Source organism: Monodelphis domestica, chromosome 4 (assembly GCF_027887165.1).
Source record: "Monodelphis domestica isolate mMonDom1 chromosome 4, mMonDom1.pri, whole genome shotgun sequence".
Lineage (NCBI taxonomy): Eukaryota > Metazoa > Chordata > Mammalia > Didelphimorphia > Didelphidae > Monodelphis > Monodelphis domestica.
This window is the reverse complement of record NC_077230.1, coordinates 275244530-275260241: the sequence shown is the minus strand read 5'-3', so window position 1 is coordinate 275260241 and position 15712 is coordinate 275244530. Positions and strand designations below refer to the sequence as shown.

At 35.7% G+C, this 15712-nt stretch overlaps 1 protein-coding gene across 3 annotated transcripts in view; it reads right to left on the bottom strand.

Annotated features, from left to right (window-relative positions):
• FAM118B (family with sequence similarity 118 member B) overlaps positions 1-15712 on the bottom strand; it is an 83370-nt gene that overhangs the window by 5889 nt on the left and 61769 nt on the right. For all 3 annotated transcript variants that reach the window (XM_007495092.3, XM_056794580.1, XM_056794581.1), the window contains exons 5-7: positions 15218-15445; positions 7119-7247; positions 1873-2158 (exon numbers count right to left, since the gene is read on the bottom strand). In XM_007495092.3, coding sequence (XP_007495154.1) covers positions 1873-2158; positions 7119-7247; positions 15218-15445 — 643 coding nt within the window. The remainder of the gene's footprint in view (positions 1-1872; positions 2159-7118; positions 7248-15217; positions 15446-15712) is intronic.

Below are 15712 nucleotides of genomic sequence, written 5' to 3'. Positions count from 1 at the left end.
CATAATCCTCTCAAGTACTTGCACCCTCTTCCCTTAGATTACCTAGAATTTTCTTATCTGTGTATATGTATTCCAATAGACTAAGCTCCTGGCTGGTAAGGATTGTTTTATCAGTGAATCCATGAGTGACTTTAGTGGTTAGTTACAAAACATATGCTAAAAAATTTCTTGTTCTATAGAGTTATGATACAAATGAAAGAGAATGAGTATACTTTGCCCTTGTCAGATCACACATGAGAAACAGTGGCTTCAATTTCGAATCACATAAAAAAAAGTCTTAAAATTTTGCCTCTAATTGCTTAAAAATATTTTTAAATTGATGTCTTTTGTTTGTATGTTGCCTAGATGTCTTCTGTGTCATATTTTAGGATGGCTTTTGATCAGCTGCAATATGTATATTTCGGGTAGGACAATCAATTAAAGTAACTGGGATCAAATTGCTTACCAGATCTGGGAGAGGGGAGGGAAGGAAGGGAAGGAGACAATTTGGATCACATGATTTCAGAAAACTTATGTAGAAAATAGTTATTATATGCAATTGCTAAAATAAAATATCTTCCAAAATTTTTTTAAATGAGGAAAATAAACATTGAAAAGAGGCAAAAAATAAAGTAACCAGGGGCAAAAAAATTGGAAAAGGAGGGGATGTCCCTTGATTGGGGAATGGCTGAACAAATTGTGGCATATGATGATGATGGAATAGCATTGTGCTATAAGGACAAATGAATTGATGGATTTCTAAAAGAACTGGAAAGACCTATGTGAACTGATGTAGAATGAAATAAGCAGAACTAGGAGAACATTGTGGGATGATCAAATGTAATTGATTTTGCTACTAAAAGCACTGCAATGATCTAGGACCATTCTGAGGGACTTATGAGAAAGAATGCTGTTCATATCTAGAGAAAGAACTGTGGGAGTAGAAATCCAGAAGAAAACATGATTGATCACTTATTTATATGGGCATATGATCTGGGGTTGTGGTTTTTAAAAGATTACTTTATTATAAAAATGAAAAATATGGTAACAGGAATTGAGTGATAATATATGTATAAACGAGTGAAATTGCTTGTCAACTCCGGGAAGGGGGAAGGAAGAGGGGAGACAACAAGAATCATGGAACCAAGGAAAAAAAATTTAAAAATTAAATTAAAAAATTTTAAACAAATAAATAAAGTAACCAGAACTGTTAAGCCTGGAGAGGAAAAGACTCAGGAGGCCTTGATACTGCATTCAAGTATAAGAAATTTTGTTATTCGGAAGAGGGATTAAGATGGAAAGCCTTGCTCTGGTAGTCTTTATGTGTAGAAATAGAAGCAGTCAATGTGTGGACATCAGAGAGACATATTTTGGCTCTGTACAGAAAAACTTCTTAATAATTTAAGCTATCTAAAAGAAGAATAGATTATACCTTGGGAAACAGTGTTAGTGAATACTCTATCAATGGAAAGTTCCCAAGCAGAGACTAGATAACTATTTGTGGAGATTGTATAGATGGGTTTCTACTCAGGTACAAGTTGAAATACATCATCTCTGACATTTCTAACAACTCAATCACAAGGTGATTAGTCATAAAAATTTTCTACTAAAATGTTTTGCCAATTATACAAGTAAATCTAAAATGATTTCATTTATAAGAACTCAATTTATGTACAGTTTTTTAGAGGCACGTTTATTGTGTAAATCAAGGTCCTTTTGCATTTCTCAAACCTCTCAAATGAGTCAGATCTCTATGGAACAGTACTTCTTTTTTTCCTTTATTCCATTTCAAAGCATCACTAAGTCTCTGGTCTCTGCAATAATACTGATCAAAAAGTAGCAGAACCCCATCCAGGTTCATTACCCAAGTTCTCAGCCTCCAATGCTTCTTACCTGTTTTGTCCCGGGTTGAGATCTCAGAGGTCAAGCGCTTGAAATATTCAGGAAGGTCAGCATATTCATCTCCATAGGAGATCACCTTGATCCCTTTGTCCAACATGTTTTCCCGGAGCTTCTTGAATTCATCTACATCTCCCCTCCGAACCAGCATAAAATGTTCCAGGTCAGATTTGTGCTTGACAGCCTCCAGGAATAGGGCCTGGAAGGTGGTATCATCTACAGTCCAGCCACAACCCAAGAAAAGGAATGATTTGTTTTCATAGAGTTTCTGAATCTCTCTCTAGGAGGAAGACAGATATCAGTGAGTATACAGCTGGTAAAACTCATCTCATGCTAAAGACAACCTATGAACCATGTGTTCAGACTGATCAGAATGCTTAAAATCTCACAAAGTTAAGAGTTTGGTTTTCTGTGAAAGATTCTTATCTCCTGCTTATTCAGAGCAAAGTTTTTTGTTTTTGATAGTATAAGTCTCTAAGTGACCACCTCTTATAGACTATTCCATCAGGGTTTGTTTAACATTTGCCATTGCACAGATATCTTTTATTTCCTAGGCCTATGAAAACAGAGGTCTTCATGTAATAAATCCATAAAGAAGATAATATGTTGGTGGTTTTTGAAAGTGAAGAGCTGGTTAAGAAGATGGTGTTTGAGAACAAGATTTGTATTTTTCAAATGTTATATTCTTGGACAAAGATATAACACACCTAAAAAGTACTGGTAAGATTGTATTTGCTGTGAGGCTGGCAAATCCAATCAAAATGGCTATAAACTGGAAAAGAAAATAAGAAAATGAGTTATGTATATTCAGCAAGCTGGATTCCACAGGGGGAAGCTATAAGTAAGAAGATAAGCAATAGTAGATGTAACTAAAATTTCACATTATCAAAAATCTAAGAAAGGAGTCAGTAATAGAACTGGTAGAAGTACTATATATAGATACATAAAATAGAGGCAACCAGCAGGGGGAACTAAAGGATAAATCCAACATGACAAATTTGACCTAATTTGGTAGAATAAGAACTAGGTCTAGGTTGTGGCTCTAGGATATGTATTATTCAAAATAAACAGGATAGATAAAAGGGAATGAGACCAGGTAGCACTTTAAATCAAGAAAAATTTCATGTGAGGAAAATCCAGGAATCAGAAGGAACAGAACATGGCTGAGAGCATTTAGGCCAATATCAGACTATACACCAAACCACCTGGACAGAAAGAAGAAACAGAGAAGTAGTTTAGGAAAGAGATGACTATCATGTTATAGTAGTGATAAGCACTTTAATTGTCTAGATACCTTTCGAAGCCCTTTTTGCTCAAAGCAAAGGAGCTGTATTTTGATTTGCCTCAAAAATGTGAGCTTTCAAATACAAGATCCAATTCTATTTTGTATATGACTCTCACCTATGAAAAACTACAAAAAAGAATGGTTGTTGGTATGAATGTGACAAAAGGGGAATCTTAGAATGAAGTGACTATTTGCCCAACATTTGTGACAGAAGAGAAATAGACATAGTCCAAGGTGCACCCTGGATTTCAAAAGAATATATTCTGAGGCTTCAGAGACAGGATAGATTTATAAACTAAAATTCTATAGGGAGAAGTTGGCTCAGAAAATATGAAAATCTCTCTAATAAGAAATTTTGAAGGCAAAATAAAATAATTTTGATGAGAAAGAAAGATGAAGTTGTATAAAGAGATTAATGGGAATCCATCAAATAATTTATGTTTTTTAAAAGATATGTTGTGAAAATGGAACTAAGAAAAGATAATGGAGGGCAATTAGAAAATTACAGCATAGTCTCAAAAGAATAGCTTTCAAGAATGCTAAAGTGAAGAATGAGCTATGGTTAATAAGGACAACTAAGGACAGCAAATAAGGTTGTTTTTTTTTTTTAAGTTGTATGGAAGGATATGATTGGTAATTTGGATACATAGGATAATCCTAAATCATGAAAAGTTCCAGGTCCCCAAAGCAAATGAGCTCAGGTACTAAAAGAACAGGCACTAAGGCAATGTCAGTGAATTTTAAAAATAACTATGTTGCACTTTGAGAAGTACAAAGTGCTTCATAAATATTACTTTATTTAATATTGGCTGAGGTACCTGGTCACAAAGCTGGAAAACATTTGAGGCAGGATTCAAAGCTAAGTCCTCCTAACTTCATGGGTTGCAATCATTAGAATCATGTAGCCTTTGTCGATGATCTCTGATAGATGGCAGAGAACAGGTGAGGTATGGCAGGGGCACTGCAAAGGACAAATGTCCTCATTTCCAAAAGCAGGAAGAAAAGAGTATGCAAACTACAAATCAATAGGTTTGAAAATCTTCCTAGCAAAATTTTAAAACATTATTGAAGGGATGGTAAGTAAGTATCTAACAAAAGAAACAATGTTCACAAAGAACCAACATGAGTTCATCAAGGATAATCTATGCCAGACTAATCTAATTTCCTTTTTTTACACTCTGTTGTTAGATTGGTAGATCATAGATCAAGAAGATGCTTCACGATTTAGTTAGATTTTAGCAAAACACTAACAAGGTTTCTCAGGCTGTTTTTATGGATAAGATGGAGAAATTTGGACTGGACAAGTTCATCAGACTCGGCGCTCCCTGGCTGGCTAGTTGCAGAAATAATCATTAATGAGTTCAACATCAACAAGGAAAGTCTCTAGTGGAGTGTTCTTAGGGAGCTGGGATTAGGTTATAGTTTGACATTTTTATCACTAACTTCAGTAGAGGCATAAAAAGACTGTTGTAAGTGACACAAAGATGGGACAGATGAAGCTACATCGAGAGGTGTGGTAACCTGGTTAAGGGAGTTGAAAACCCAGTTTTCTTCTGCCTCAGATTATATCTCATGTCTTATGTTCAGTTTTAGGTGTTATATTATAAGAAGAATATTGACAAGCTGAAAAGTGTCCAGAGGAGGACAACCACGATAATAAGGACATCAAGACAATGCAATATGAGGATCAGCTGAATGGACTGCAGGTAGTCTAGAGAAGATATGAGTTAGGATAAGCTGTTTTTAAATACTTGAAGGGCTACCATTTGGAAGAAGAATTAGACTTGTTCTGCCTAATTCGAGGTAGAACTACAGAAGCAATGTGTAAAAGTTGCAAAAGGGTGAATTTAAGCTTGCTACTAAGAAAAAACTTCCTAATACTGAGGAAGCTGAGGTATTCTCCTCACTAAAGGTCTTCAAACAAAATTTGGATGAGCACTTGGTAAGGATGTTGCAGAGGGCCTCTTTTTTTCCAGGCAAGAATGGACTAGAAAGCTTCTGAGATTCCTTCCAATTTTGAGATTCTACAATTCTGTGGTTACAGAGTTAAAAAGAAAGTACTATTTAATGTTAAGTAGGCATTTACAAGTACTGATAAGGCAGAGAAAACACACAACAATACATTCTTATTATCTGAAGCCAAGGGAATGTTCAGATACTTAGCTAATTTGGAACAGAAAGCAATGGCCATAGTACCAAGTACCAAATATTCTCAGAAGGCAGTGACCATAAACATTACTCCCTTTCATGTACTCTTTAATTCAACTAAATTGGCATTTTTGCTGTTCTTTTAGATAACTTTTCATCTCCTATCTCCTTGTACTTGGAATACCCTCCCTATTAATCCTCATCTCTTAGAATCTCTGGTTTCCTTCAAAGTCCAATTCAAATACAACTTCCTAAATAAGGACTTTCTTGATCCTCCCAGTTGTTACTGTCTCTATTAAAATTAACTCCCATGTATTTTGGATATCTTTATATGTGTACACATTATCTCCCTATGAGAATATATGCTCCTTCAGTACAGTGACTTTCTCATTTTTATTTTTGTATATCCCAAGGACCTAGCCCAATGCGCTGGCAATGTTTTGTTGACTGAATGACTATATCTTTTCTACTGGTCCTAGAGAAGGTAAGCGTGAATAATAGTAGTCTGTATAAGAGAATCCTTACCTGTTTATAGTACATCTGTAGAATGCAAAGGAAAAACTTCAACTAATTATATTTGCCACATAGTTCTGTAACATTCTTTTATTCTTAAATTTTTAGTGAACTCATCAAACAGAAACATTTAGATATGCAAAGGACAACAAGAAGACTACATGAAATGGAATTAATTAGGTAGTTTGTCTTTTTCAAAGTCTGCATTCCACTTCAAATTTTTTGATTTAGAAAATCCCCATTCATACTTCTGAATTCTGATCTAACAGTTAAAGAATACAATGATACTGCCACTACACTTATTTGCTCCTCATTGGTTAAAATAAAATATATTCCCTCTTCCATATCTGTATAAGCTAATAAATGAAAAAAAATAACCCTCATTCACATATACAAAAAAGAAATGAAATATGGAAAAGGGTAAGTGATTCTAAGGTGTCATTCCCTGCAAATTATGGTGGAACCAGTAATAGAATTAAAGTCTGTGTCAAGGAAAAGTATACAAATACTTTCTACCTTTTAGGAAATCTGACTTTAAGAAAGAAGATACAAGAAAAATAAAAGTATTATTATTATTCTAAATCTTTCCAATCCTAGAAAGAATTCATTCTAGTCACTAAGCTAGAGAAGATACAATGTTATTTCTTATAAATCTATTGTCCATGACTTGAGTTATTTAGAGAATAGAGTTGATCATGAGTCCAGAACTGGCTAATGGGATCAAGGTTATAGGCTATATCTTAGAAAAGGTCAGCTTTTTTTGTGGAGAAAATTCTTTTCTATACCTAGGACTGCACTCCCTAATTCTGGTAAGTCATTTCCTAAATGTTGGGGGAAAGTTTTCTGATAATTTCCAAAAGGGATACTGATTGTATTGATATTATATATCAATATGATATAGGTATTGATGGGTCCATATGAATCCATCATTAACCAAAAATTCCTTAAGTCAATGACTAATGAAAGTATTCAGTAATACATTTTGTATAGATAGATGGCATTATTTATATAACCAGCAGATGGCAACCAAGTACAAAATATTCTACATGGATCTTAAATGTCTCCAAAATGAAGCAGGGAAATCCCTACAGTTTGGTATTGCAGGAGAAGCTTCAAGTTTCCCAGGACAATGCTGACACCCACCAACTGTGAGGAACAGAGAAGGAATGCTTGACTTTACAATATTTTCCTACTGTCAGAGGAAATAACATCTTTTTTGAAGATCTGTGACTCATGCTAAGAGGTTTCTCAGAAAACAGTTACTAACATACCAAGCAGGACCCTGAGCACTCACCATGACTTCAGTATTACGTAATACATTCTGATAGCCAGCTGGATGAAGTACGATTCCACTAGGATTGGTATAGACTCCGTGGATGTGTAATACACTCAGCTTTCTCTTTTCCTGAGCCCATTCCAGGACCTGTACAATATAAATAGAACTCAGCAGGGATAATAAAGCCCAGTATTTGTCCCAAGGTCATAATTGTGTAAAAGATTGTTTTTGAGGCTAAGTTGGTCAAGTCATTTCACCCCATTGGGTCTCAGTTTACCAATCTGTAAAATAATATAGTCAGATCAGAATAGTGGTATCAAACTGAAATAGGAATAAGGATTCATAAGGATACATATGGACCCCTGTGGGCCACAGACTGACAGAATATCATGTTTACATGTTTTTTTTTAATTAATATATCAATATGTTAAAAACAGAACATTTTAATTTCATTTAGGCTACTTTCAGGAGTATTGAAGATCATATTTGACCTGTATATTTGACATCTCTGAACCAGATGGTCTCTTGGGTAACCTAAAAGATCTAAAGATCTAAAAAACAAAAAAAACAAACCTATGAACTTTAGTTGAGCTCTAAGGACAAATAATTTTTTGAAGGTAACTCCAAATATGTACTTATCTATACTGACTATAAAAAAAAAATCTGATCTTTCATAGTTTTGTTTTCAGGAATACTGAAAATTTCTCACAAGGAACACAGGAACTACTTATAGTTTTATCTAAAATGCTAATTTAAGTTTTTAAAAAATCAACTGTATAAGTAAAAGATAAAGGAAATATGTATAGTAAACAGCTGATGTGAAAAACTAGTGATTCTAACCTGCCACAAACTCAAGAGGAATTAGCAACATGTGACAGGCAAAAGAGCTACCACCTCACTCTTAATATGTGAGCTAGTCAGGGAAATGATTATATTACAGTAGCCTAGTTGGTCCTTCCTGCGTCACAATAGACACAGTAAGTCTAATTCTGGGTGCCACATCTTAGCAGATATATAGAAAAATAGGACATGTCCAGAAGAGAGTTACAAGGATGTTGGGGTCTGAGGAGAATGGATGGGTACACAAAATGTCATATAAAAATCAGTTGAGGAAACTGTGCATGTTTAATCTGGCCAAGAAAAGGTTAAAGAAGATAAGATGACTTCAACTATTTGAAAGACTGTTTTGTAGAAAAAAGATTAGATTGGGACCAGAGGGCAGACTTGAGATCAATATATGGAATTTAGAGGAATTTTAGCTCAGTATAAGAAAAAAAACTTCCTAACAATTAAAGAAATGCAATTTAGAAATGGAATGGGAGGACTGGCACTGAAGCAGTAGGCAAGTGAGTTCCTTTTAACTGGAGATATGAGGGCTATGGTGGAAAGGCTTCATAATTTGGGTAGAAGAAAAAACTTGCATCAAGGCAATAATAATAAGTTACTCCTGGTCAGTGGCATGTAGAGTACTAAAAAAAAATTATATTTGGAGTCAGAGAACCTAGAACACAGTACTGCCATTTACTGTATAAAGACTTGGGGCAAGTCATTCCACCTCTGGGCCTAAGTTTCTTCATATGTAAAATAAAGAAGTTACACTAGATAATTTTGGAAGTCCCTTCCAACTCTAGGTCCTATGGCTCCAGTATTCTTTTCTTCTAGACCTTAAGACATCTTTGTGTGCATTATTAAGCAATGGGTTTAAGTGATTTATGCAAGATCTGAGATGAAGCTAGTGTTAGAATAATTCTGACACCATTCCCTCATCAAGCTCTCTACAATTAATCTTCACTACCTCAATCCATGCTTCTCTGCTTCCTCACCATCCAAATTTTCATTTCCTGCTTTTTTGTTGATAAATGATGACAGAAATTATGTAACAGTGCTGAACTAAGAAGGATCCATTACAAATTCACATTAGCTAATTTCAGCTGGATCTTCATAACTATTTGGAAATGTGTTCTTTTTTGTTTGAATCTCTATCATGTTTGTTGTCATGTTGTAGTAGCTGTCTCATCTCTCCTTAAACTCCCAAAGCCACAACAAACCCACTGTCATGCAAATGACAATGCCTCTTTAAAAAAATCTATTTTATTCTATATTCACTTCCCCAAACAGAATTCTCCCTTGTAAGAATGAAAAACAGTTACACAAAACCAACTGACACAACAATCAAGTCTAAGATTATCTGGCTTTGATTTTAAAGAAAAATTGAGGCCCCCTATAAGGAAGTGCTTTACCATTCATTTCTACCCACTGTGCTCTCCTTTGTGCCAGTGTTTGAGGAAGAGGTGATTCTTCTCTTCTTGCTAAGGGTAATACTTTCTGTCTCTTCTGAAATTTAGCATATTTAATTGTTCTTCTTCCCCTTGCCCCCAAGCTCCACTCCCAAACAAACACCAACTTTCAATCTTCCCCTAGTGGACATAATCTTCTCCATTGTCTATAGACATGTCTAGGTACCTTATCTTTCCATTGCCACATTCCTTGAAAAACTACTTTAATTATGCCTTTATTTTCTAAGTCTCAATTTTTTCACTATGGCTTCTAATTACAGTACAACTGAATCTGCTCTCTCATCTCTTAGCTGTTAAATCTAATGGTTTCCTTTGGCCCTCATCATCTTTGACTATGTAGCTAGGCAGTTTCTTACTTCTTCCTCTGGTGGTTTCCATGACACACCCCTTTCCTAGTTTTTCTCCACTTCCTCATTCTCAAGCCTCTGACTGAATCCTCATCTTCCTTCCCTCTAATTATGAGTACCCTCCAAAACTATTTCAAGTCCCTTTTTTGTATTCTCTCTACCCTCTTCTCCTTGGTAATCTTCTCAATCCACATTGATTTAGTTTTATCTGTATGTTGTCTTAATCTCTCTCAAACTCTCCCACATTACCAACTACCTACTAGACAGTTCTACTTGGACATCAGGTAGGCATTTCAACCTCAATATGTCCAAATGTAATTAATCAACCTTTCCTCTAAATCTCTAAACTTTACCATCTCTGTTGAGAGCACCAGCACAAAGTTTTCCAGTTACCCAAGTATGTAACCCTGGAATCCTCTTTAATTTGCCCTCCACATCCAATCAGTTATCAAGTCTTGTTAATTCTGCTTCCATAACATCTCTTAACAATCTGTCCTATTCTAGTCATCTGGCTGCAGGTACCCTAGCGTGGGCCCTTTAAGAGATGTCAGAACTATGCTAAGTGCCTCCAATTCTGCCTCCCTACTTTTTTAGACTCTCCCAGACTGACTGTCACTTCCTTGCTCAAAACTATTCAATACCTCCCTAGTGACTTTAGGACAAAATATGAACTCTTCAGCCTGTTATTTCTAACCTACCTTTTCCATCTTTATTTCAAATTAGTTCTCTTAACATAATTTATTTCCAAATTGTACTATTAGCTATCACCAAAACTGGGGATGCCATGTCTTGCCCTTGTTCATTTGTATCAAGACCCCACACCCCACACCCAATTACCACTACCACTTATCATGAACTCTCTCCTCATCTCTGTGTCTTCAGAATCTTTATCTTCCTTCAATGGTCACTGAAGGTATAACTTCTCCCATTCTTGCCTGATCCTCACCATTGCTTCCTCTATTGTTACAATTAGTTCTCTTTCCTCAAATGACTTATTATTAAGCTTATGTGTAGTTTTCAGAAGAATATAAGCTACTTGTGAGCAGAGACTATTGCATTTTCATCTTTGTAAACAGTGCCTAGAACATAGAAGCAGATGCTTGTACTGAACCATACTATATCAAAGATCTCACATAAAATAGAAAAATTCTTTTAGGTATCAATTTGTCCTGCATTTGAGGATCTCTAGCACCATCATCTCTCCAAAATAGCTTTTTTTCTTTTTTAAAAACCCATTTACTAAGTCAGTAACTATAATAATGATGTATAGCTATAGTTATAATCAGCAAAAACTACTGTCAATTTGTCTGTTTTCTTTTTAGGTGTTAAAAAAGTGAGGCCCCAGTGACTATATCAATAGTCCATTTAGGGGGGAAAGGAAGTAAACAATATTGAAAAAAAAAGTAACTAAGAGTACCCTTTTCCCCCCCAAATACAGAGAAGAGACTAAAAGTTCAGAAAGAAGAACAGACAAGAAAGGCAGCCTTGAAAATAATATATAGGATTATATACTTTTTCCAAAAGAAAGTGGTATGAAATGGTGGTTCGGTTTCATATGGAATCATCTTTTTGTGTGCTATGATATTGTTCTTTTATTAGATGAAGTTGATAAAGGAAAAAGTGTAGAAATACAAGGGGGCTAAGCCCTTAGGGGTTGCTTACATTTGTTAGGTAGTATGGTGACAAACCAGTGAAAGAAATCAAGAAGAACCAATGAAAAGACAATATTATGGAACCCAAGGGAAGAGAGAGCATAATTAAGACAGGGTGATCAAAGTATTAAATGCTGTAGGAAGTAAAAGGGTGAAGACTTAGAAAAGACCACTGTATTTAATGAGACACTGGACTTCTTAGAGCTGTGATGGTGAACCTATAACATGTGTACCAAAATGGGGACATTACTCACTTCCCTCACCCCTCTGCCCAGCAACCAATGGGAGCACTTCCTCCCTCCCTTGTCTGGGGTAGGGGTGGGGGGCTAGGGGAACAGGGGGTCCTCACATACTGTGTGGAGGCAAGGTGCAGAAGGCAGCCTGTTGAGTATGTGGTGAAGGTGATTTCCATGATGGAGTTGGAAAGGAGCTAAGTTTGAGAGTAGAATAGCTCATAGCATGGCACATAGCTGGAGGGGTGCAGAGTGCATAGGCCACTTTCCTCCCCATTGCTACATGCACCTCTCATCATCTACCTCTCTGCCCAGCAGCCCAATGGGAATGCTACCTCCCTCCCCTGTTGGGGGTAAAGGGGAGAGGAGCCAGACATGGTATTTGGTTGAGGGCATGGCACTTGGTCTGAGGGGGGGTGGTGTAGAGGTGAGGCCTGGTACTCCATCTCTAAAAGGTTTTCCATCACTGCCTTAGAGAATGCCATGTCAGCAGAATGGTAGATATATTAGAAGAACAAAAAATTAAGAATACCAAGGGAAATAATGAAAAAAAAAGTGAGGGAAGGTGGCCTAGCAGTACTAGATCTTAAACTGTACTATAAAGCAGTGGTCATCAAAACAATATGGTACTGGCTAAGAGACAGAAGGGAGGATCAGTGGAATAGACTTGGGGTAAGTGACCTCAGCAAGACAGTCTATGGTAAACCCAAAGATTCCAGCTTTTGGGACAAAAATCCACTATTTGACAAAAACTGATGGGAAAATTGGAAAACAGTATGGGAGAAATTAGGTTTAGACCAACATCTCCCAGAATAGTATACATGTCAGATTTTTGGGAAAAGAAAGATTTTAAGACCAAGCAAGAGTTAGAAAAAATTACACAATGTAAAATAAGTAATTTTGTTTACATTAAATTAAAAAAATTTTTGTACAAACAAGACCAATGCAACCAAAATTAGAAGAGAAGCAACAAATTGGAGGAAAATCTTTCTAACAAAAACCTCTGACAAAGGTCTAATCATTCAAATTTATAAGGAGCTAAATCAATTAAACAAAAAATCCAGCCATTCCCCAATTGATAAATGGGCAAGGGTCATGAATAGGCAATTTTCAAGTAAGGAAATCAAAACTATTAATAAGCACATAAAAAAGTGTTCTAAATCTCTTATAATCAGAGAAAATGCAAATCAAAAAAACTCTGATGTACCACCTCACACCTACCAGATTGGCTAACATGACAGCAAAGGAAAGTAATGAATGTTGGAGGGGATGTGGCAATATTGGGACATTAATATATTGCTGGTGGAGTTGTGAATTGATCCAACCATTCTGGAGGGCAATTTGGAACTATACCCAAAGGGCGCTAAAAGACTGCCTGCCCTTTGATCTAGCCATAGCATTGCTGGGTTTGTACCCCAAAGAGATAATAGGGGGAAAGACTTGTACCAAAATATTCATAGCTGCACTCTTTGTGGTGACAAAAAATTGAAAAATGCGGGGATGCCCTTCATTTAGAGAATGGCTGAACAAATTGTGGTATCTGTTGGTGATGGAATACTATTGTGCTCAAAGGAATAATAAACTGGAGGAATTCCATGCAAACTGGAATGATCTCCAGGAACTGACGCAGACTGAAAGGAACAGAACCAGGAGAACATTATACCCCGAGACTGATAAACTGTTGTACAATTGAATGTAATGGACTTCTCTACTAGCAGCAAGGCAATGATCCAGGACAATTCTGAGAGACCTATGAGAAAGAACACCATCTACATTCAGAAGAAGAATTGTGGGAATAGAAACACAGAAGAAAAACAACTCCTTGATCACATGAGTTGATGGGGATATGATTGGGGATATAGACTCTAAATAATCACTCTAGTGCAAATATCAATAACATGGAAATAGCTCTTGATCAATGACACGTGTAAAACCCAGTGGAATTGTGCATCAGCTAGGGGAGGGAGGTGGGGGTACAGGAGGGAAAGAACAAGAATCTTGTAACTATGGAAAAATGCTCTAAATTAATTAACTAAATAAAACTCTCAACAAATAAATAAATAAAGATTTAGGGGGGAAAAAGGATGGTGGGTATAGAAATCAACCTGCTGAGGCTGAAAAGGAGTGGTGAAGAAACAGAAAGAGAAGTGTAACTTACTTTTTCCTTAAGTTTGGTAGTGAAAGGGAAGAGATATACAAGATTATATGGATGCATGGGTATCTCCACCAAGGGAAGAGTTGCCTTTTGGGTTCATTTTATCACAGGGAGAGACTTGAGCATGTCTGTAAGTACATGGAGGGTAGCAAGATAACAGAAAAAGCAAATGACTAATGATGCAAGGTCTTAGAAGAAATTTGTAATTCTCTAATTTGGGGGATATTAATTAGTATAACTGCTAAATTATTTTGTAAACCCATCACTTTGCCAAGTGTAGGGCAAATAAACAAGCACATAATAAATGCTTATTGACCAAAGATCCTCAGGAAAGCAAAATGGGAAAGTAAAGTCACATGGTGATATGAAACTCATCTAGTTAGCTTTCTGAATTCACAAAAATCTTCATGGAACACTTATTTTCAAAATTTCCTAAGAAGCATAGTTCTACACCTTCTCTTGACTGTTAATTTTAGCAACTGATTTAGAATATATTTATATTTAGAATATATTTAGAAAGCTTTTTGGAAATTACCCAGAATATTAGCCATATGAAATCCACCATATGACATGTGATAAGTCAAAGGCTGGATGATTACTTCCTGGATATGTTATACAACTTGAATCCCAATGTCCCTTCCAACTCTAAGATTCTACAAAGTCTTATTCTTAGTTTTTCTATTTACACATATTTATACACATTTTTCTCTGACCTACTGTTATTTTGAAATAGTCTATATTTTAAAATACATAATATTTCAAAGATAGTTTATCTTGTCAAGATGAGCACTCTCTCTGCTGATAGAGGCGGCAATTACCTAGTGGATTATTTTTGTGAGTTATTGTAATAGAAAAATTCATCATCCTATAGCCAAATAAGAGATAGGTTGCTCCTCTTTAAGACTTGGCTGAGCTGAAGCACAATATATAGTGCCCTGTTAGAGCAAAACTCAAAGCCTTTTTATCTTAGGACCTTACTCCAAGGATAGAATTTTTGAGCAGCCAGGGTAGGTAACACATGTAGGTCACAAAAACACATTGGGGGGGGGGGTTAATTAATTATAAATATTAAACCATCTGTCTTTAGGCAAAATGAGACAATGTTCACACCTTCATTGCACCCCCAGGACCTAGCTCAGTACCCTACATAATAAATAAGTGCTTAATAAGTGTTTTTGGAAGTAAATCCTTGGGGCCAATTCTAAATCAGTGCCATAATCACATAGCATTTTAAATAATGAATGATAAAAATCTCATTATAGTTCAAAAGGATTTATTTTAATACTCAGATAATGTAGAAGGAGGTGCTCAGATGCTATTTTTCTATCTTCTAAAGTACAAATGCTGTAAACTTTAGGAAACAAGGGTGTTTGTCAATTATCAAGAAACAATCCTTCATCCCAGAGAGTAGTATTTTATTTTTTATTCTTTACCTTTTTCTCATCAGTAAGGTCAAGGGACTCAAGCTCTTTCCCTTGGTCTGCAGCATAGAGTTCTAGGAGATTATCAAAGTTTGTAGTTAATACCAAGGCTCCATTCTCCATCAGGTAGAGGACTGATTGAAGCAGTTCTTTTCCTGAATCTTCCATTTTTGACTCCAAGTCATCAAATACTTCATATAAACAATCCTTGAAAAATGTAGAACGGACATTGCTGGTACGCTAGAGAAGAAATTAAAAGAAATAATGGATAATAATGGATCAAGTCTATGTTGACATGTCACATGTTACCACTTTATTATTTCTCTACATAATATTCATTATTTGTGCATAAGGCTTTTCATTTTAAATCTATAAATGATCAAAGAATTTCAGCATTAGAAGTCTTGAAAGACTATCCAGTTCAAGCCATACCTGAAAAAGGGCATGTTGTATAAAATAGCTGATAAATTTTTAATCAGACTTTATCTGGAAATCAAAAGATTTCCA